General features: G+C 38.4%; 1 protein-coding gene across 1 annotated transcript in view; it reads right to left on the bottom strand.

The window, feature by feature from the left end:
- Positions 1-22,246, bottom strand: part of ABCD3 (ATP binding cassette subfamily D member 3) — a 68,154-nt gene extending 45,908 nt beyond the window's left edge. The window contains exons 1-2 of the mRNA XM_087820612.1: positions 22,113-22,246; positions 302-338 (exon numbers count right to left, since the gene is read on the bottom strand). Of these exons, the coding sequence (XP_087676738.1) occupies positions 302-338; positions 22,113-22,222 (147 nt within the window). The 5' untranslated portion in view covers positions 22,223-22,246. The remainder of the gene's footprint in view (positions 1-301; positions 339-22,112) is intronic.
- Between the last annotated feature and the right edge of the window lie 237 nt (positions 22,247-22,483).

Raw genomic sequence — 22,483 nt, 5'->3', positions numbered from 1 at the left:
AAGGCATAGTCCATCAGTAAGTACCCAGAGGGGAAAGATTAATCTCATCATGGGCTAGAACTAATATAGCTATGTTTGCACCCTAGGTACTCTCCAACAAATGAACAGATTCAAGTAAATACCAGAAGTCATTTATCAAGGATTCCTATTTCAGGAAGAATTCCTATAATATGTAGTGGCATGGACATGATATTTAAATTCTCCAATTCTAAAATTCTATGATTTTTATCCTAATTCAAAATTATATAACAAAATAAATAAATGCATAAAATTCCAAAGAGTTGGTAATTTAAAAATTTACCTCATTTTTCTGTAATGGTGGTTTTCCATTTTTCTTGCTGCAAAGGAAAAAAAGAGAGTGCTTTATTTGCAAACTGTTCCCATCATAAAAATTGTTTTAAGATATCAAAAGAATATACCAAATTCCCCAAATGTTTCTTCTTTCACAGATCGTACATACAATATATTAAATATAATAGTACAACTGTATCTTATTAAGTATCATTTACTAAAAATGTTCAATAAATGTGAACTACTACTACCAAGCAATATACTGGTAAATTTTACACACATACACATATACTCTTATTCTTATTTTTCTAATTCTCTAATGGGGAAGTGAAGTCTATTTCTCCATCCTTGAATCAAGACTTGGCCACGTGAACTGCTTTGGCCATGGGTGAGACCATGTGTCATTCCCATATTACAAATGAAGACACTGGCTTGGAAAGGAGGACATAGTATGTCCAAGTTTCATGCTACTCAAAGTAGTTAGTCTAGCACTAACCTAGGTCTTGACTACTGATTCAGGCCACCACCCTAAACAATATAATGACCAGGATTAGGTTCTTTTTAATACACACTATCATAGCACCCTATGCTATGATCATATTTTAAATCTCTTGTTTAATATGTATTTCCTCCCAATAAATTAGTTCCATGAGATCAGGAGCTATAGCAGGCTGGCTTCTCCAAAGTACAGGTGAGGTGGTGTTTGGGGTACAATATGTTTACTGGGGATCAATACCTATGAAAGGAAGTTGAAGAAAGCAAGTTTGGGCAGAATTTAAACTGTGATGCAGGCCGAACAAAATTTCACCCAACCAGGTGGGAAGCTGTGATACCAAGTACTGCGGATCAGAGTGCTCTGTGATTGGCTGAAATGGTCAGGTCTTTATACCTCTTCCTTGCTCAGTGTACAAATGCATGCTGCTCCAGGGAGGTCATGGCCTTAGGAAGGTGGCTCTGCAGCTAAGGTAGATCCTAAATGTGGGCAGAAGGGGTTACCTGGTCTGCACTCCTCACAGCTGGACTAGACCTTCTCGAAGGGAAATCTGCATATCTCCATGCCTATTATAGGGGTCATATATTACTCAGCCCTCTATTCAACATCTAGTTGAGCTCCAAGAATCTGTAGAATAAACATTTTCAGTAATAAGACACCTGGTCACTGAACAAAGCTAGAAAGCCAAACTTAACTGCAATTCAGTAAGAGTAGATGCTCTTATTTTAAGTGTTTAGGTTTATTATTGTTTCTAATCTGTTCTCAAATTTTTATGAAATTGCAAAACTGTTTCAGAAAATGCTGCTCATATATGTGTGTGTATATATATACACGTGTGTGTGTGTATATATATTTTCACGAATGCCCAGTTAATTATGAGCCCATTTATAAGACTTTCTAAAGTCCTCTTTTTAAGGAATTTTTTCAGTGTTTTTCCACAGACATTCTCAATTTTGAAGATACTAGATATATAAACATAGAGAGATTGCCTAGGATAAATTAAGCAGTATACTAGAATCCCATTTAATGGGTTATATTTTTTTCACTTGAAATGCTATGCTAAAGACTGGAGAGAAGTTAATTTAATTCCAGAACATGATCTACTTACTGGTAGGCAGATTCAAGTCTAACAAAAATTCCGCCTTTTCCTTTTCTTGATTTTTATCCTACAAAACTAAAATGGCTACAACAAATAGACATGTCTTCTACTTTTGTGTATTCCCTTTGGCTAACCAAAAATATCAATTTATCAGCTAAACAGATTAAAATAAAGGTATTCAACACGGTCAAAATATATTACTGACATGCATACTAGTGGCAAGGTATCCAGGACATCTGTAACAATCACTAAATATCAGCTGTCTTGTTACATTTCATGGTACAATCAACTGAAACTATTTAAAAATCTAATTTTGTGACTATGTAAATCATGACCATTTATATAACCAGTCTATACCAGTAGTGACGTCATGTTCAGTCAGAGTCAGGAGCTGCTAATCTATTTTCTTCTTATTCAGTAAATCACTAGACTTTCCAAAACAGAATGGCAGTCCCTGAAGCAATCCTTCTCACCCTTTGCCCAACAGCCCTGCCTGAGCAGCGGCAAGGAAAAGAGAATCACTGTGCCAAGATAAGATACGGAAAAACTTGGTTGCTAAAGTATAAAAGAAAGGTACATAGAAAAGATATACATCAATTATATATAAACCTGAAAAGACAAGTTAATTTTAAAAGTGACATGACCAAGAATCATTAAAATGTTTACTAATTACTATATGCTAGGCACTATACTAGATCAGCATCTTTCAAACCTTGTGGTCTCAGGGTCCCCAAAAGCTTTTACTTATTTGGATTATATCTAGGGATATTTGTCAGATGAAAATTCAACCTCAATAATTTTAAAAAATATTTATATTTACTCATTTAAAGGAAATAGACACCTTACATACTAAATAAAATTTTATAAAAATAGCTATATTTTCACAAAGGAAACAGTTTGGGGAAAAAGGCAGAATTGCTTTATATTTTGACAAATCTCATTAATGTCTGACTTAATAGAAGACAACTGGATTCTCATATCTAATTCTGCAATCTGTCTAGCGACTGCAATACAGATAGATATTATAAAACAGGAATATTTTAATAATTATGGATATTCTTCTGTGATACTAAAATGTTGCAAAATGAACTTTTGTGCTCTGATACAATTAAATCCATTAGTCTATGCTACACTTTCAACAGACCTTTTACCCTTGAAAAATTTTGTAACATCATTTAGTCATTTGCAAAATACTGGTTCAATAAGCTATGCAGCAGACTTTCCCAATGTAATACATTTTATCATACAATATTTTGTAAAATTATATTTGTTAATATTGCCACCAATCTCATCAGAAAAGTCTTAAGCACTGTGAAGTTTTATCAAGCTCACAGTAGCAGAGACAAGTTTTCCAAATTCTAAATTTCACCTGAAAGCTTAAATTGTAATATCAGTGACAAACACTGTCAGTTGTTTTTCCTTGACGGTCTTTCAAGAAAATGTCTAAAATATTCAAGGCTGAATAACCACAGTTATTCAGTCATTCTTTCAAGTAAAAATGATGTTCCACAAAAAGAGTGGGCAAGCTCAGTTCACGGCTCAAACAATTGCACAAGTGCTTTCCAAACTCCAGACAACCTCTGTACTTTGGTATGCTGCAAGAACTGCTTTGTGAAAACTTCTCATTTTTCTTTGGCAAAAACATTACAAAAAGAGAAAAAAACCTATAACCAACTATTTATAAGACACCACTGCACTCGGACCAGCCAAACCAACTATTTATAAAATGTATAGGAGGGTTTTATCCAAGAAATGGAAAGTCCAATTAACATTTTTTTTTAAAATCAATGTAATTCATATTAACAGTCTAAAAAGAAAAAAACGTATGATCACATCAATTGATACACAAAAGGCCTTTGACAAAAATCCAATACCTATTCATCATAAAAACTCTCATCAAATTAGGAATAAAAAGGAATTTCCTCAATCAACAACAAAAACCTTTATCATATTAATGAAAGACGAGACTGTAACATCTGGAACATGACAAAGATGCCAACTCCCAACACTTCTATTCAATATTGTTACTGTAGGACACATACAGTGCAATAAGGTAAGTAAAAGAAATAAAAGGCATATAGAGTAGAAAGGAAGAAGTAAAACTATCTTTTTCCCCCCTCACCTTAGGATATGTTTATCGATTTTAGCGGGAGAGGAGAAGGAGAAGAAAAGAGAGAGGAAGGAGGGGAGAGAGAAAGAGAGGGAGAGAGACATTGATGTGAGAGAGCAATATCAATCGGTTGCCTCCCCCATGGGCTCTGACTGGGGATCAAACCACAAGCTAGGTTATGTGCCCTGACTGGAAATTGAACCTACAACCTTTTAGTGACAGGACAACACTCCAACCAACTGAGTCACCTGGCCTGGGCATAAGTCAAACTATCTTTATTGCAGACTTTATAAACATCTACATAGAAAATCCTAAGGAATATACAAAAAGGCTGAGTTCAATCAGGTTCCAGGATACAACATCTATACATAAATATCAACTGCATTTCTACATATGAGCAAAAAAAAATTGGAAATGGAAATTTTAAACATACCCTTTCCAAAAGCATCAAAAATAGTAAGTATTTAGGGGTAAATTTGGAGGAAAAAAAGATGTGCAAGTTCTGCACGCTGAAAACTAAAACACACTGGAGAGAAATTAAAGATTAGACAGACATTTCATGTTCATAGTTCAGAAGACTCAATATTGTTAAGATGTCAATTCTCCCCAAGTTTATTTAGAAATTCAATGCAATCCAATCAAAAGCCTATCAGGCTTTTTTTGTAGAAAATAACAAGCCGATTCTAAAATCCATATGTAAACGCACAGGACCCAGAATAACCAATAAATTTTGAAAAGAATCTGGAGGAATTGAATCTGATTTCACGGCTTACCATAAAGCTATAGTAATGAAGACTTTGATATTGGAGTGTACGTACAGATCAAAGAAACAAAAAAGTCCAGAAGCAGACCCACATGTGTAGGGCCAACTGATTTAAGACAAAGGTGCCAAAGTAATTCAACGGGGAAAGGACAATCTTTTAAACAAATGGTACTGGATCAACTATAGCCATAAGCAAAAAAAAAACAAAACACCTCAACCCTTATTGCTCACCATATACAAAAATTAATCTGAAAAGCAACACAGATCTAAATGCAAGAACTAAAACTGAAATTTCTAGAACAGGAGAAAATCTTAATAATCCTGAGTTAAATATTTGTTAAATAGGACACGTAAACTAGAAAAAGTAATCAATAAACTGGACTTCATCAAAATTTAAAATATTTGCTTCTGAAAAGACACTATCCAGAAAATTAAAAGACAAGCCACCAAATAGAAAAAAATATTTGCAAAATGCATATCCAAGAAAAAACATATTTAGAATACATAAATTCTTACAGTCGAATAAGACAATTCACTTAAATATTTAAACACTTTGCCAAAGAAAATGTATGGATGGAAAATAAACAGATAAAACGTGCTCAAAATCATTAGTTCTTAGGAAACTGCAAATTAAAACCACAATTAGAAACCACTAAGCATATCCACTAGAAGAGCTAACATCATACCAAGTGTTATCAAGGATGTGAAGCAACAGGAATTTCCTTACACTGCTGATGGGAATATATTAAATAACATCGTCAATAGTACAGAAGTTGTTTGGATGACCCAGATGTGTATATATTAATTTATTTATATATTTTTTAAAATTTTATTTATTGATTGGAGAGAGGGAGGGAGGAAAAGGGGGGGAAAGAGAGGGGTGGGGAGAAGAGAGAGAGAGAGAAACATCGATTTGTTGTTTCACTTATTTATGTGTTCATTGGTTGCTTCTTGTATGTGCCCTGTCTGGACACTGAACCTACAACCTTGGCATATCCAGACGAAACTCTCTCTAACCAACTGAGATACCTATCACCAAAATGAAAACACAAAATAAGAAAATTCTCTAAAAACTTTAGGGCCCTAGAGAATTCATCTTTAGGTCTATTATCTCTAGGCCCTACATGACTTAGGGCCCACATTAAATATAAGAAGTTGGAAAAACAGATTTGGGAATGGAAAGGTAAATTCAGACAAAGCCATGTCGAGTTTAAAATGGTTTCAGTAGTACAGAAATTAAATATGGTGGCAGACTGAGTGGAAGCTACAGATACTCTCCCAGGACCAAACCGGAATTACAACTAAAACACAGAAAAACCATCCTAAATAATCAACTGCAACTAAAGACAAGCTGGAGAGTACCCTCATAGCCAAGGAGGAAAAATAGAGACCTCACAGAGACTGGCAGGCAGTAGCTGAAGGTCTGGAGGGGGGTTTCCACTGAGGACGCCGGGGTCTAAACCCCAGGCTGGGCTTCCCAGCCAAGAGCACCAGAAAGATGCCCACATAACATCTGGCTATGAAAAGCAGCAGGGTTTCTGTCTGCCAGGGAGAAACCACTGGAAAGGCAGGCACACTCTTAAAGAGCTAACATACAAAGTTTCAAATGCAGCCACTAACCTTGGGCTCCAGCACAGGAAGGGCAGAGTGGAATGGAGCTGTCTGAGGAGAATCTAAGGTTGTGGGCTCTGGAGATAGAGCTCAGAGGGCATCCCTCTGGATTCCTGTGCCCAGTCATTCCTCCATACTGCAGAGGCAGACATTTACCTTCCAAGAAGCTTTTGCCTGAGGGGGAAGCCATTGCCTCACCCTGCTGGAAAACCTCTCACCCTATCCCCTGGAGTTTCTACAGCATGAGGCTCATAAAGAGAATCAGATTAATCAGCCTACAGGCAGAGGCAGACTTCAGAGTGCTTTGAGTCTTTGACTGGTCTGCTTCTGGACCCAGACCTTGGAAAAGCAGACTCTGGTGTGCATCTTGGTCCTGTCCAAACCCACCCAGCCCCAAGAGAAGGGACCTCAAGCCACGGGTTGTTGATAGCTCCAAACAGGGTACTTAAGGCCAGTCACAAACAGCATCTGACATTGGCCTGCACTAGAGACCTTTCAAAAAGACAGAGTCCTAGCAGGCCTACCTAATACATAGACACAAACCCAAGTAGGCAGCCAAAATGGGGAAACAAAAACACAAGCCTCAAATGAAAAAACAAAAGAAGTCTCCAGAAAAAGAGCTAAAGGAAACAGAGATAACCAAGCTATCAGAATACTGACTGTAAGGATGCTCAACAGCATGAAAAAAGATAGGGAAACTATGAAGGAAATGAAGAATGATGGAGCAGAAATAAAGAATACATTGGAAGGAATAAACAGCAGATTAGAGGAAGCTGAGGATCGGATCAGCAAATTAGAAGACAGGGTAGAAAAAAATCACTCAGAGATCCAAAAAGAAAAAGCAATAAAAAAAACAGAAGGACAGTCTAAGGGAGTATGGGACAACATTAAACGTAACAATATTCACATCATAGGTGTGCCAGAAGAGGTCAACAGTAAGCAAGGGTTAGAGAACCTATTTGAAGAAATAATGGCAAAAAACTTCCCTAACTTGGTCAAGGAAAAAGTCACCCAAGTTCAGGAGGCATGAAAAATTCCAAGCAAGAAGAATCCAAAGAGCCCACACCCAGACACATCATAATTAAAATGCCAAAAATTCAAGACAAAGAGAGACTATTAGGGGCAGCAAGAGAAAAGCAATGTTACCTACAAAGGAGCTCCCATAAGGCTGTCAGCTGACTTCTCATCAGAAACTCTACAGGCCAGAAGGGAATTCCATGAAGTATTCAAGGCAATGCAAAACAAGGATCTGAAACCAAGGCTACTCTATCCAGCAAGGCTAATATTCAAAATAGATGGTGAAATAAAGAGCTTCCCAGACAAAAAAAAAAAAAAAAGGCTAAAGGAGTTTATCACCACCAAATCAGCATTGCAGGAAATGTTAAAAGGACTGCTGTAATAATAAGATGAAACAGAGAAACATAGGCATAAAGAATTAAAATAATAACCTTAAAAACTTTAAGGGAGAGCCCAGCCGGGCGTGGCTCAGCGGTTGAGCATCGGCCTAGGATCCAGGCGATCAGGGTTCGATTCCGGGTCAGGGCACATGCCCTGGTTGCGGGCTGCAGCAGATCAATGACTCTCTCATCACTGATGTTTCTATCTCTCTCTCTCCCTCTCCCTTCCTCTCTCTGAAATCAATAAAGATATATTTAAAAAAAAAAAAAAAAACTTTAAGGGAGAGATCAACAGCAATACAGTCATAGTCGTGGACTTGAACATCCCACTGACTTCACTGGGTAGATCTTCGAGACAAAAAGTCAACACAGAAACAGTGACTAAATGGCACACTAGATCAGATGGATTTAATTGATATTTACAGAACATTTCACCCCAAAGCTGCAGAATATACATTCCTCTCAAGTGCATATGGGTCATTCTCAAAGACAGACCACATGTTAGGACACAAAACCAGTCTACAAGTTCAAGAAGAGTGAAATCATATCAAGCATCTCAGATCACAAGGGCATGAAATTAGAAATCAGTTACAGTAAAAACACTCAAAAACATGCAAACACATGGAGGCTAAATAGCATGTTATTAAACAATGAATGGGTTACCAAGAAGATCAAAAAAGAAATAAAAAACTTCCTGGAAACAAATGAAAATAAACACACCACAACCCAAAATCTATGGGACACAGTGAAAGCAGTCCTAAGAGGGAAGCTCACAGCACTACAGGCCTACCTCAAAAAGCAAGAAAAACTTTTAGTAAACTATCTAACCCTACAACTTAAAGAATTAGAAAGCTCCCCTGTGAAGTCATCTGGACCAGGGCTTTTGTTTGCTGGGAGTTTTTTTTATTACTGCTTGGATTTCACCAGTTTGTATGAGCCTATTCAGATTTTCTGATTCTTCCTGATTCAGTTTTACATGATCTCACTCATACGTGGAACTAATAAACAAAATAGACTGAGAAACAAAATAGATCCAGAGACACAGAAGCATGGAACAGACTGAGAAATCTCAGTGGGAAGGTGGGGGTTGGGGAGTGAGTGGGGAGAGATTGATCAAAGAACTTATATGCATATATGCATTACCCATAGACACAGACAATAGTGTAGTGAAGGCCTGGGGTGGGGGTGGGGGAGCGGATTCAGGGTGGAGGGGACCAAAGGGGGGGAAAAGGTGGGATATCTGTAATACTTTTGACAATAAAGATAAATTTTAAAAAATTAAAATTAAAATAAGATGGTTTCAGTAGATCCAGGTACTGATACCTTATTTTTTTAAAACAGGTATTTAAGTCAGGAGCTCAGAAAAGAAGAGGGTGTTAGAGATTTGGGGAGTCATTAGGGTATGGGTAATAGCTGTTTTCACGGTTTTGATGGAGTTGGCCTAGAGTGCACACAACCAAGGTCAATCAGGGCCCAGAGATGATGAAAACCTGCACAAAGGCACTGGCTATGAGAATGGAAAGAAAGATACAGAAAAATTGCTAGAAATGACAGGGTGAGGACACAGATAAGAGCTGGAACTAACTGAATATGGAAACGAGAGGAGAAGAGGAGCAGAGACCTAAAAACTATGTAAAGGTGGAGAAGGTATTAGAAACCTTCAGCTCCCAACAGATGCCCTGAAAGGCACAGATCATTTTCCTAAAGTCTCACAAACAGTAAGCACCCTGAGTGACCGGAGAACAGTGATTCCATTAACCTTAATAAAGAATAACAGTAGCCCTGGCCAGTGTAGCTCAGTTGGTTGGAGAGCTGTCCTGGTCAGGGCACATGCCCAGATTGGGGGTTCGATCCCCGGTCAGGTGAGTGTGGAAGCAACCAATCAATGTTTCTCTCTCTCTCCCTTCCTCTCTCTAAAATCAATTAATAATAATTTTTTAAAAAGAATAACAGTAGAAGCATTCAAGGAAATAATGCTTTTTTTAACAATGGATTCATTGTAAACGTGTTCAATTTCAAGTCCCAGTAAGGCAAATTTCAAGTGCCAGAAGACAGTTTTGAATATGTTTAGATTTAAAGTTCAAGAGTAGACATGTTGATTTGAAAGACATTAACATGACAATAACATGGACATACAATGATATAACTCCTTTGAGAAACAAAACTATGAAATCTGAAATGTGAGTCTTACATCTGTTTATTAAGATGCTATACTGAAAATTTTAGAATGTGCTCCTTAGGAACTTGGTTTAAATTGTTTCCTGGCTGATATGGCTTCCAGGAACCTTAAGAAAAACTTCCCTCTTATATGGAACGTATGTGCACATACTTTTAAATAAAATGTAAAGTAATTTTAAATAAAATGTCCAAACCATAATCAAGTCTAGGAAACTAAACTCCACTACCACACAAAAAGGAAACAATACAAGAAAAATTTCCAAACTTTTGGAAATTGTGGTAAATTAGGTACAGAGACAAATTTTTCATGTTCCTCCTAAAAAAGGAGGGATCTATTTTCCCACTCTTGAATCTGGGCCAGCTTGTGACTTGTTCTAATCAACAAAACGTAATGAAAGCATTTCTGCTTTCACCTTCACCTCTTAGAATGCTGACATGAGACTTCCATGTGAGTGACTGGGCCAGCCTGCGATGATAAAAAGTCACTTAGATAAGAACCAAGGCACCCACATCACCAGCCAGCAGGAACTGCCAGGTATGAACCTTCCAGGGCAGCCAATCCTCTAGCTGAATGCAGCCTCACAGGTAACCCAAACAAAACCAGCAGAGAAACTGCCCAGCCACCCGTAGAATCAAAGGGGGAAATAGCTGTTTTATGTCACTAAGTCTTGGAGTGATTTGTTATGCAACTATAGATAGCAAGAGATATGCTTGTAAAAACTCATATTAAAGAAATCAAAATCTATTTTTGAATAAATGATATACATATAAAATGATACGTTTGCAAAATGATATGGTACACATATCAAAAAACCTGTGGGATATAACCAAAGTAGTGTTTAGAGAGAACTTTATAACTTTTAATGCATACATTAGAAAAGAAGTCGGAAAATTTGTAATCTATCTCAGAATTGTTGGAAAAACAACATTAAAGAAAGTATAAATAATAAAAGAATGGAGATAAAAGCAAATAATAAAAACAGACACTCAATAGAGATACAGCCAAAACTAAAAGCTGGATTTTTGAAAAAAATTAACACATTTTACAAACTCGGGGCAAAATTGATCAAAATAAAAAAAGAGAGGGCAATATAAGCAATATTAGAAAATGATCCACAGATTAGAAGCAATCTTCATCAAAATCTTAACATGCTGATTCTAAAATTTATAAAGAAGTAATACCAATGCAAGAGTTGATAACTGAGGTACTTTTCATAGTTTTTTTATGAGTCACTGCCTTCATAAAACAGGGTTCCTCCAAAGCATCTAAAAAATAGTGAGCATTAAATGTTTATTTACTTAGACTAAATAAACAGGTTCATAATGACACTTAAGAAGAACTCATCAGTCACCGCCAGAGGATAACAGGAAACTAATGTATTGTTTTAAAAACTGGTAGAGGCAAATGTCTACCCTGCCTTTCCCAACTGAACTGTACCACTGGGTAATCAAACAGTAGATGAAGAAAAGTATCTTTTTATGGAAGCACTCCATCTCACAAATGAAGAAATAACAGAATTCAAGTATCTCCATTTTGGAATCCCTAATAAATTCACTGATCAGGCATCAAACAGCAGTGGCTGCTAAAATCACAAAAAAAGAAAGAACCAGACACTATGTACCTCCTGATGGAGGTTAGACCACATCAACACCTAGGAAACATTCTTGTCCAAAAAAAAAAACAAAAAAAAATCTGAACTTGATCAAGTTTTTAGATCCAACTCCAATGTAGAGGAAATACAGAGAATGAGTGAAAATTATGCAAATAGCATAATACAGATTATGGAATCTGGTTGCTTCTACAAAATATAAAAAGTGTATGTAGGGGAGAAATGACAGCAGCACATGAAGATTGAAACTTCAAACAAACAAAAGACACAGGCACAACTAAATTACAGTGTTTAAGAATGCACATTTGGGTGATAAAGTTATAAAACACTGCAAAGATGCAATTACTGTAGAAGTCAGGATAGCAGTCACTAGTAGGGGAGAGGGAAGGGGCAGTGATTGGGAAGGGGCATGTGGAAGGCTTCTAGGGTAGGTAGCAAAGATTTATTTCTTGACCTGGGCAATATTTACAAGGGTATTTGTTTTGTTTTTTTAAAAAAGTCATTAAGTTCGATATGTATTTTACACAGTTTTCTGTATTTGTGGTATAATATACAAAGTTTAAAAAATCTTAGAGTATAACACCATGACTGTATGTTTTAATATTTACTACAATAAAATTTTAATAATTAACTTCATTTTGAATTTAACATAAGACTTTTTTAACCCCTGAATAATTCTTGACTGTTCTTTTGAATCAAAGTCCATCTGAAGGATGAGATAGAACATTGTTAATTTTCTCTAATACTTTACTTTCTCTTTTACCTTCCATATGGTTATTTCAAAATTTAAAAGTCTTAGAATCAGGTACCATTTTTACCTCTCTGATTCCTCACTGGTAAAATGAAAACAGTAAAAAAAACTGCCTCAAAAAACTGTTGTGAGGATAAATGTAAACTCTTTAGAACAATGCTTAAAAGACAGAAAGTGCTCAATAAGTGGTTAACAGTATTGTCTACAGCTTCCAGTCCTTGCAGTCCCTTGTTGTTAAATAGCAACTCCACACCTTTGCTCATGCTATTTTCCCTACCTAGAATGCCTTTTAGCCCTTAGCAAAATACTATATAAATCTCTTAAGATCAGGTGCAAATGTGAAACCTCCCCATGTAACAAACGGAAGAATTAAACATTCCCAATTCAGTGCTCCCTCCCACAGATTTTTGTTCCCTACCACACAGATCTAGTAATACTGAGTTGTACAAATTTTCTATGTATTTCCATAAGACTTGAGTTAGAAATAATGTTCATTCAATTTGGTATCTCAATGCCTAGCCTATTGATATACAACAAACATTCAGTACAATGTACTAGATGTTATGTTTCCTCCCACATTGTTATTTTCTCCAATGGAGGGAGGGAAAGTAGCTATTTTATTGAACCAGTGGTAAAATACATACAGAAGTGTATTCAACCATCAATTGTTAAACTGGAAATTATCTGATACTTATATAAAAAATAAGATCATACTATGTATTCTGTCCTACACTTGCCCCCGCCCCTTCTTTACTAAGCAACACATATTGGGCATTGGGGGGAGCAAATTAATACTATAGTTGAAAACAACTTAAATCTAATTTCCTGATGTAACAAAACTATACTCATAGATCAATGGAGAATAATACTGTAAATAAAATATTACCAGGAGATTTAATTAAACCAGAAATTTGGTGTGAAATGTTAAAACAGAGGATTTTTTCTTTGAAGAGCCTGTGAGTTTCTCAACCGCAAAAATCTTGTCTAGTTTAATTTGTAATCTTCCCAAGTTTCAATACAAAACTAGCATGAAATAGGTCCTGTCTTCTCCCACTATACACATGATCCACCTAGGAAGAGACCTAGCTTATTCATCACTACATCCTCAGCACCTAGCACGAAATGCTGACGTAAGGTACAAACTTGTGTCATACCCCCCAATTCTTGAGACTAGGCTCCCTTATTCATCTCTGTACTGCACATTGGAAAACCCATCACCTGACACTCGGAGGGAACTCAATGTCTTCTGAGTTAGAGCATGATCCTTGGGTTCCTTTCTTTGAGTGGTTCATTGATTCCCAGGCCAACCTACTCCCACCCCCCCCCACCCCCCGTCCTTGTTCTGGAATGAGGAAAATATCTGACTCCACCTCAATTTCTTCCTTCCCAGTAACTTAAGTTCACCTCCAAGATGTACTGAAGAATGACAATAACACTGAACTGGAGTCAGAAGACTGAGTTTGATGCAAACTGACATGTATTTTTACAAGCAAGTTAAAAACGTGCAGTAAAGAAGAAATGCAAACAATATGCTAATGCCATATCAATCAAAGTTAAGCTGCATCAGCTGTAAATTACATCCTAATTTCTGAGAAGCTGAAATGTGAAAAAGGACATTTAAATGAGAAAAAAGTACATCTCAGAATCAATGAAATATGACAATAATCACAACATAGCTGTTTTGTCCATTTCTTCTAGTATTCAAATATTTCATAGGGTGTATTTATTTTGATAACGCAAAAATATTTAATTTTTAAAACTATGAAGCACGAAACTAATTTTAAAACAAATTTTTAAGTCTAGTCCTACTCACTAACGTAAATTAACCTTATAGGACCATACTTTTTCCTTCTGAGAAGGCACCATGTCATGTTGCTTACTTCATAGGTTTATGAAGTAAATGTTTTAAACAGTGACATACAGACACAACATGCTGATTAAATGACTAAATTATGATTTACCAAAAGATATTGCCTCACATCTCACAGCATATTTATCTTCAATGGCAACAGACAACTTAAGCATAGAGTAAGTCATATAATGACTTACGCATGTGTATGTGTAGTATTGTGGTACCATTATAGTGGTATGTATGAGTGCTACATCTAGTCACAGATACCAAATTAGCTGATTATGCTTTGATGTGCTTTATTTTCAATTTTATAGTTTATTATTTAATTGAATTAATTCTGGACTGCTAATCCAGTAAGAGGATAACAAATGCATGTTTTTAAAAAACACCTTTTAGCATACTCACTACAGTTTACCTAACAAGGCTTCAAATCATCTTAATAAAAAAAAATCATCCCACGAAAGAGCACAACCATCAGTTATCCAAAGCATTTTATCCTTATGCTTATGGAAGATTATGTTCTTGACAGATATGCCTAAAACAAAAGTGATTTCTTTATACAAAGAATTTTATGATGAAAGCCATGGTCTTAAGCAAAGGCCCAATGCCTAATTTTTTTGTAGAAATGACTACAAATGTCATTTTTAAACAACTCTAATACTCCATAAAAATAATAACAATAGAGAAATACAGTGACCAGTTTGCATAAAACTTAATTTGACATATATAATTCTAAAGAAGATTAGACAGCCTGTCTTTCTTCTTCATAATTCCAGTTAATACTTCATTGCAACAGCTTATATTTTATTCATCAGGTCATGGATGAGTTTGATGTTAATCCTAGAAAAAAATTACAATGTATTTATCTAAATTGATAGCATGATATAGGTACTCAGAAGAAAGTGGTAAACTCTAGAAGCAAGAATGAGTTCGCCAAAAAGTCATGTCAGATCAAACTCATTCTCTTCTCTGAAGGAAATCATGAAAATTCTGTAAACATAGTTTATTATGCTACAAAGCATTTGATGGTGAACCAATCAGGGATCCTCCACCTTTCCCACGTAAAAGAGACCAAAGCCACATTCAGCTCTAGGGTCTCATCTTCACAGCTCCATGACAAAAAAAAAAAAAAAGACCCTTCCTTCCCTACTGACTCCAGCAGAAACATCCCAAAGGAGGACTCTGACTAGCCCAATATGAATCAGATGCGTTGCCCTAAGGTCAGAGTGCCAGGTCATTAACAAAAGGAACCAATACAACACCCAGAGGGTGTCAATTAACAGACAAGTGATAGTGGTGTAAATACTACTCAGTTCTATACTTAATTTATTGGGAAAACAGACAGAAGGAATACCAATTAATGTGCAGGATAAAAAAATTAGAGGGAAGAAGTGATATGTTCAAAGATAAGTATAAACACCTACACCCAGGTTTAAATAAATAAGTAAATAAAGAAAGAAATAGTTGATCACAACAAGCTGAAGAGGGGAAAGGAAGGGAAAACAATTGTGTAAACTAAATATGAGTGAAGAATACTGTTTGTCATAAAAATGAATGTAACCTCTCCTATTCTAACAAGAGCTTAGGATCTACAAAGCAGGTTCCACTCCGTGCCAGTCAGACCACACTGAAAACAATGAATTCAGTTTCTGACCTCCTCTTTAAGAGGTGAAGAAATAGAGTATCATATTCAGGAAGCAGCAACTGAAAAAACACAGAGGCCTGAAACCATGTCACATAAAAGTAACTTAAATACTATCCAGTTAAAAAATAATGATACCATTTTTATAAATTTCTAAGACTTGCTTTGCACATGCATAGAAGAGGGGCCCAAGCTCCTAAAGAGCTCATATATATTTAAGGAGACAACACTTAAGAAAAATTTGTTATTTAATACAACAGTAACCATAGCCCTAAGAAATGAACTTTTATAGTTAAAAGTCATTCAGCAAACATTTTTTGAGAGCCTAGTATATGCCAGTCACAGTTCTAGCAAATAGGGCTATAACAGCAAGCAAGACAAGACAAAAATTCCTGCCCTCATTAAACTTACATTCTAGCAGAGAATAGACAAGATAAATATGTAAAATAAATAGCCCATTTGATAGTGAGAAGTGCTAAGGAGAAAAGTTAATCCAGGAAAGTGGGCAGAGTACTTGTGAGGAGGATGCTCTTTTAAAGTGAGTGGCAATGGAAGGTCTCACTGTGAGATGTCTAATAAAAGACTGAAAAGGGGCAAAGAGCATTCCAGGCAGGGGAATGGTAAGTGCAAAAGCCCTGAAACAGAATGCCTGGCCAATGATGCTAATGTGCCCAAAACTGAGAAGTGTGATTAATTAAACAGTCTATACCCACTCCCCCCACCAGCAGACCACACAGTTCTGAGAACCCTGCTTTTGGACAGGACCTGCCATTAGCTGGTTTCAGTACACAGTTGCTTTTCCTGGCAAATCCCTGAAGGCCTTCCTCACCTATGGTTGCTTAAGCATCTCCTTTTTATTCTGGGGATCCAACTGGGGCCAGGGCCTGCCCCTGTAAGACCTCCTCTCAGTTCATCGTAAGGGTCTCATGCAGCTACAGCACCTCACTTGACTCATGCCTGTACTTTGCAAAACATTCAGTGGGCCTGTAAAACAGAAAAGTGAAACCAGCCCCTCCCAGGGCTTGATTTGAAAGGGGCAGATCTCAGGAAGGAAAGTATGCAGGAAAGTTGGAGAGAGGTTAGTGGAAAGAAAGTGCAAGGGGTAGAAGCTACAAATATGAGAACATCCAAGGAGTACAGAAAAGACCCAGCAATAGGCCACAGGGCTGATGGTCAGGGAAAAATAGTGAACAGATTCCCAACAGTGGGAATGTCTAAAGAATTTGTAAATAAACAAAGGTCTCTATTTTAAGCTGTTCACTATGCTGATAAAATCACTGCCACTAACTCCCAAATTTTAAATAAAACTCGACTACAAACACCTGCTTTGTGGCTGATGCTTTAAAGGAATGAAGGCAGATACCAAAAAGACAGGCTCAAGAGACAAGATGTAAGTGGGATCTAAATTAGATCAGAAGCAAAGAAGTGGAGTAGGTGTGTCTAAGAGAAACACAAGCTCCCTGAAACTCCTGAGAGACCTGGGGGAGGAGACTGTGTTCCCATCACCTGTAGACTGGAGCTCTGTAAAGGATGAAGAATCACCCCATGAGCTGGCAGACCTGGCTACACCCTGGTAACTGACCACTAAATCACACCCAGTCAAGCGATTAATAGATAAAACAAGAAAGGTACTTAAATTCATGCTTCAGAAGGTTAAAAAGGGGGTGATCATCATTTAGATCATCAAGAGTTGTTAAATAAAACTTCATGGAAGGGGTGACCCTGAGCTAACCCTTAAGGGATAAGAGTTGAGAGCAGGGGATACAGAGAGAGAGAGATTCCAGGTATGGCTAACATCATGAATTCCAAACAGTCAGGAATGAGTGTGGCCTGGTCAGAGAACACTGCAGAAACTGGCCTATTTGGAACAGACACTACCCATTGGCAGGCAGTGGCATAGAAGATTAGCCAGGTAAGGTGAGATCAGGTGGAGGAAGGCTCTGAAATACAGGATGAGAAATCTGAACTTTGACAAGCATTCATAAGAAGGAAAAGAACTGCTTTGTTCTGTTTCGGTGTCTTGTTTTCTTTTCTAAGATCATAAAATACTCTGGCAATGTAGACTGGTCCTTTTCCCTACCTTCTAAAATTAGTCCACTGATTTCCCACTACCCAGCTCATGTTACATTCCCCCAGGTACACAACTACTAGTCACTTCTGTGAAGATAATGTCTCTACTCCTGTTTGTACTGGTCCCACGTCTCCAACTGCCTATCAAACAATCACCCTCACAAGTTCTTCAACTATCCTACATCATTGGCCCATCCTATAAATACTTACTGTCCATCCCGTGACATGTGCAAACTAGGAATTTAAAGGTGACTCAGTCCATGCCCTTAAGAAATTCAGAGTCTGATGTAGGCAGAAGCCAAGAAAACGAACTAATACAATACAGGGTGGTAACTACTAGAATATAGTAGAGGAATGCTTAAAGTATCCTGAGAGCTGAGGCCAATAACATCAGTTTGGAGATCAGAAAAAAATAGAAAATGCCGGAGAAAAAGTGTTGACTGCACTGAGTCTTAAAGGAAAAGAAACATCAAAGGGTGAGGAGGAGACCTGGGATGACTGTGATTACCATCAGACTGCAAGGCTGGGCAGAGGGCCATGCTCAGAGATTGTTAATCCCATATGGATGGATGAGTAGAAGTAGTAAAGTACAACACCATGAACACCTCTCTCTCATGCTAAAAATTTTGTATTTCTCAAATAGCTGAAAGATTTCAATTAAAAAAAACCCACATGATCATATTTGTGTTTCTTAAAAAGTGGAAGATGGCTTGAAAGGGCACCACAAAGCTTTTTCTCACCCTATCAAAAACTGCAACAAAAATCTGATAAAGGCTGCTATAACATTCAATTTATCTCGTTACCCACAGCTACCCCCTTTCTAGGTTTAGCTCACATCCTTCATAAAGCCTTCCCTAACTCTTCCCAAACACATTAATCTTTCCTTTCTCAGAACTTCTAAGGAATACCTGTCTGCACTGCATTGTCAACGCTTTACATTTTAACCTAATTTACAATTAAATTTCTTCTCCCTGACGAGTACATAAGCTCCCTGAGAAAAAAATGTCTAATGTTTTTTGAATGTTTGTATAAAATACACACATCCCCCTCTTCACCCAGTAGCACCTAGCATAGTAATACAACATTCTGAAACAGATAATGCCTTTGAACTGAATACATGGTCTTCTTTATCCATGGGTAAAAATACTCTACTATTCCCGATAAATGAGGAACAAAATAAGATGTACAATTAGGCAAAACTAAGGTGAAGAAAGTTAGTACACTGACAGCAGGAAATGAATACAAGGGAACTTTCTGGGAAGATGAAAGTGTTCTATTTAGGATAGGTGTGTGCTACACTGTTGTACCCATTTATTTAAAATACATATAACTAAGATTTGTACAGTTCAGTATATACAACTTTTACCTAAAAACCTGTAAAAATAAGGGATGGGGAGCAAGGAGCTACAGATGAAACAAAACTTGAAGAATATTGATGATACTTCTCAGGTAAAGTGTACAGGGGTTCATTATATTATTATTCCGCATCTACTTTTTAAAAAAGTAATGTGTGAAAATTTCCATAATAAGAAGTCATATATGTTTATATATAATTTAACTGGGTGAAAAAATTGCATTAACAAAACTAAAAAGTAACTCAGAACATTAAATTACTAGTTCTCTTAATGTCTGAAATAATGTGACATTGTAACTTTTATAGTGGTTTTACTGGCTCTGTTGCCTATCTGATTCTAAGAAATACCTTCTAAGGTAAACCTACTGTTGACAGCATACACCAAAAAAAAAAAAAAAAGGCTGAGAAGCCACAGGTTCCTTAATTAAGCACCAGATAGTAAAATCAATTAGCCCTGTTACCAAATATACCCAAAAAGCCAGTACAATTTAAAGTTAAAATTTTCTAATCTTCAAACTGTGATGCCAAAAATAGGGACTAAAAAGATGTTCGTAAGATTCTGGGAGTACAATATCTACAAAGACAGATTCAACACCATTCTTAATAGTTTTAAAATAATTCAATCATTTTATCTCAGTAACTTAAACTTCAAGTCTGTAAGCTCATACTTTGCAGTCTTCTCCCACAACATAGTTTCTGAAAAAGAGATTTTAAAGAATTTTACATAATGAATAAACACTTAAAATTATTTAGTAGGACAAATTCTGTGATACTGTTTTGCTACTGTTTCTATTATTTCCCAGTAGATTATGTTGAAAACTTCTCCTACTCAATAATCTATGGTCTCATAAATCAGTAGTTACCTTAGCTGTGACTAGAAGGGACATGAAGAGTTTCTGGGATGCTGATAATATTCTTATGTGGGTGCTGATCTAAGTGCTTATTAGACAAGTGAGTTCTCTTTGTGAAACTACTTCGAGCTCTACACTTATGATATGTGTGCTTTTCTTTTTTTTTTTTTCTTTTTTTTAATATAGCTTTATTGAGTTCCGAGAGAGGAAAGGAGAGGGAGAGAGAGAGATAGAAACATTAATGATGAGAGAGTCATTGATCGAGCCTGCAACCTGGGCATGTGCCCTGACCGGGAATCGAACCCCGATCGCCTGGATCCCAGGTGGATGCTCAACCGCTGAGCCACACCCAGCCGGGCTGTGTGCTTTTCTATATGTAGTACTCCAATAAAGCAAAAAAACTTTTTAATCATAAAAGCAAGCCAGAGCTTTAAGGGTTGTCCTCAAATCCCTGCACCCATACAAAAACACCTGTTCTAGGCACTGAAACACTTCTCTGCAAAAATGTAATTCAAAGTTATTTTACAGCATTTAACATTTTCTATAGGCATATTCTCAGACAAGAAAGAACTTCTACTTGCAGTTGGGGCTTTGAAAGCACACAACAGAAAAATTGCTTACATTTCTCAGAATTAATCCTTTCAAAAGCAAATTAAATAGAAGTGAAAAGGTACAATACTCTTTTGTCCAAAGAAGAAAATCATTTTCAATTTTGTTAAGCAGATTTAGGAAGGAAGAGCAAGTCCATCACTTCAGACTTTAGTAAGATAAAAAATACAGGTTAGTAAGAGCTTCATGGAAAGGAAGGCGACTTGTCAGTGTTTTAGTCCAAAGTCTACTACTAATCAGATATTTTAGGCGAACCAATAACAGAAGGCAACAAAACCTGCCCAGAGAGATGAATGAAATACAATGCATGAAAGCAGTATGCCAAGTTAATATGAAATATCCAATCACTGGCAAGAATGCTTGGAAGTAACCTCATTCATCTGCTGAAAGAGTCTCCCAGCAAATAAAATACTGTGTCTGTAACCCCCCAACAGTGACTCAATTCTCTGCCTTCCTCTAATTTTATTATCTCCCAAAGTTAAATCTAAACATTAAAATTCAATCGAGGGAGTGTAGTGGAGTATAATCAAAAAGGATCTTGCTCTGGCCGGGCGGCTCAGGTGTTTGGTGCGTCGTCTATACACCAAAAGGTTGCGTGTTCCATCCGGATCGGGTGTGGGAAGCAACCGATCGATGTTTCTCTCTCACATTATATTTTTCTCTCTCCCTCTCCGTCTCCCGCACCCCCACCCCTTCTCTCCCAAAATCAATGTAAACATATCCTCGGGTGAGGATTTTTTTTTAAAAGGCGGGGGGGGGGGGGGGGAGGGCTCACCTAAAACACGTTTACACCTGCAGAGCCAGGGGAGGGAACCTTGCTTTTCAGATGAAACGCCAGGGCACTCACTCCCTGACCAACTCTAAGGTGGCACCACTTTAGAAAGCAATTCTGCCAAGTGGGTCCAGATCGTTCACGGGAACCATCCTCGAGACTTTCAACAGCAACTACTAGGGAATCGAACCACACCTCGTCCGAGCGACTTAAGCAACAGCGTCCAGCCTGGCAAGTCCAATCCCACCCTCAAACACACATACACTCCACAAAGCAAATCCACCGTGTGGCAGGAGATGAGATGGCAAAACCAGAACACACGCAGAAAGTTGTGGCGGTGGTCTGGGGACGCAGCGAGGGGCGCGAGCCTCGGGACTGAGCCTCTGCTTCGCTGGCGGGCGCAGGTTCTACACCCTCCCGGGGGCAGAGGAAGGGGCGGGGGAAGCCGGCTGGCGCGCGGGGAGCGCGGCGGCCGCCCGCGCCGCGGTCACACGCGGACACCCTGACATCGGAGCCTGGCAGCAGTCGCAGCCGGCGCTCTCTCCGCTTGACCCCGCAGGGCAAAGGGACCGGTCCGCCCGCCGCCGGGCGGGGCGGGGAAGCGCGCGAGGAGCGCGCGCTCAGGCCCGGGAAAGCGGCGCGGCTACGGGCCTTCTTACCCGCGCAGGCCGAGGGCGCGGCGCCGCCTGTGGAGCAGGCAGAGCAGCAGGAACGCGGCCCCCGCCAGCGAGGAGTTTCGCGCCGTCAGGTACTTGCTGAAGGCCGCCATGGCACCGCGGGAGCGAGCGAGCCGGCCTCCGGGACGGAGCGGTGATTGCCTGAGTGCAGGAAGCGCGGGGCAGACTGGGAGGGGAGGAGCGCGGGGGGCGGGGCGAGGGGAGGGCGGGCGGCGCAGGACCGCCCCCTGACGCGCGCCGCCCCGCCGGCCGCCGCCGCGGAGCCCACCACACGCTGTGGGTCGGCGGGAGCGCGGCGGGCGCCGCGGCGACCGGAACTGTCCCGGGCGCGCTCTGCGCACGCGCGGAGCCCG

Source organism: Miniopterus natalensis, chromosome 9, assembly GCF_054644295.1.
Source record: "Miniopterus natalensis isolate mMinNat1 chromosome 9, mMinNat1.hap1, whole genome shotgun sequence".
Lineage (NCBI taxonomy): Eukaryota > Metazoa > Chordata > Mammalia > Chiroptera > Miniopteridae > Miniopterus > Miniopterus natalensis.
Note: the sequence above shows the minus strand (reverse complement) of the source record. Positions and strands in the feature narration are given on the sequence as shown.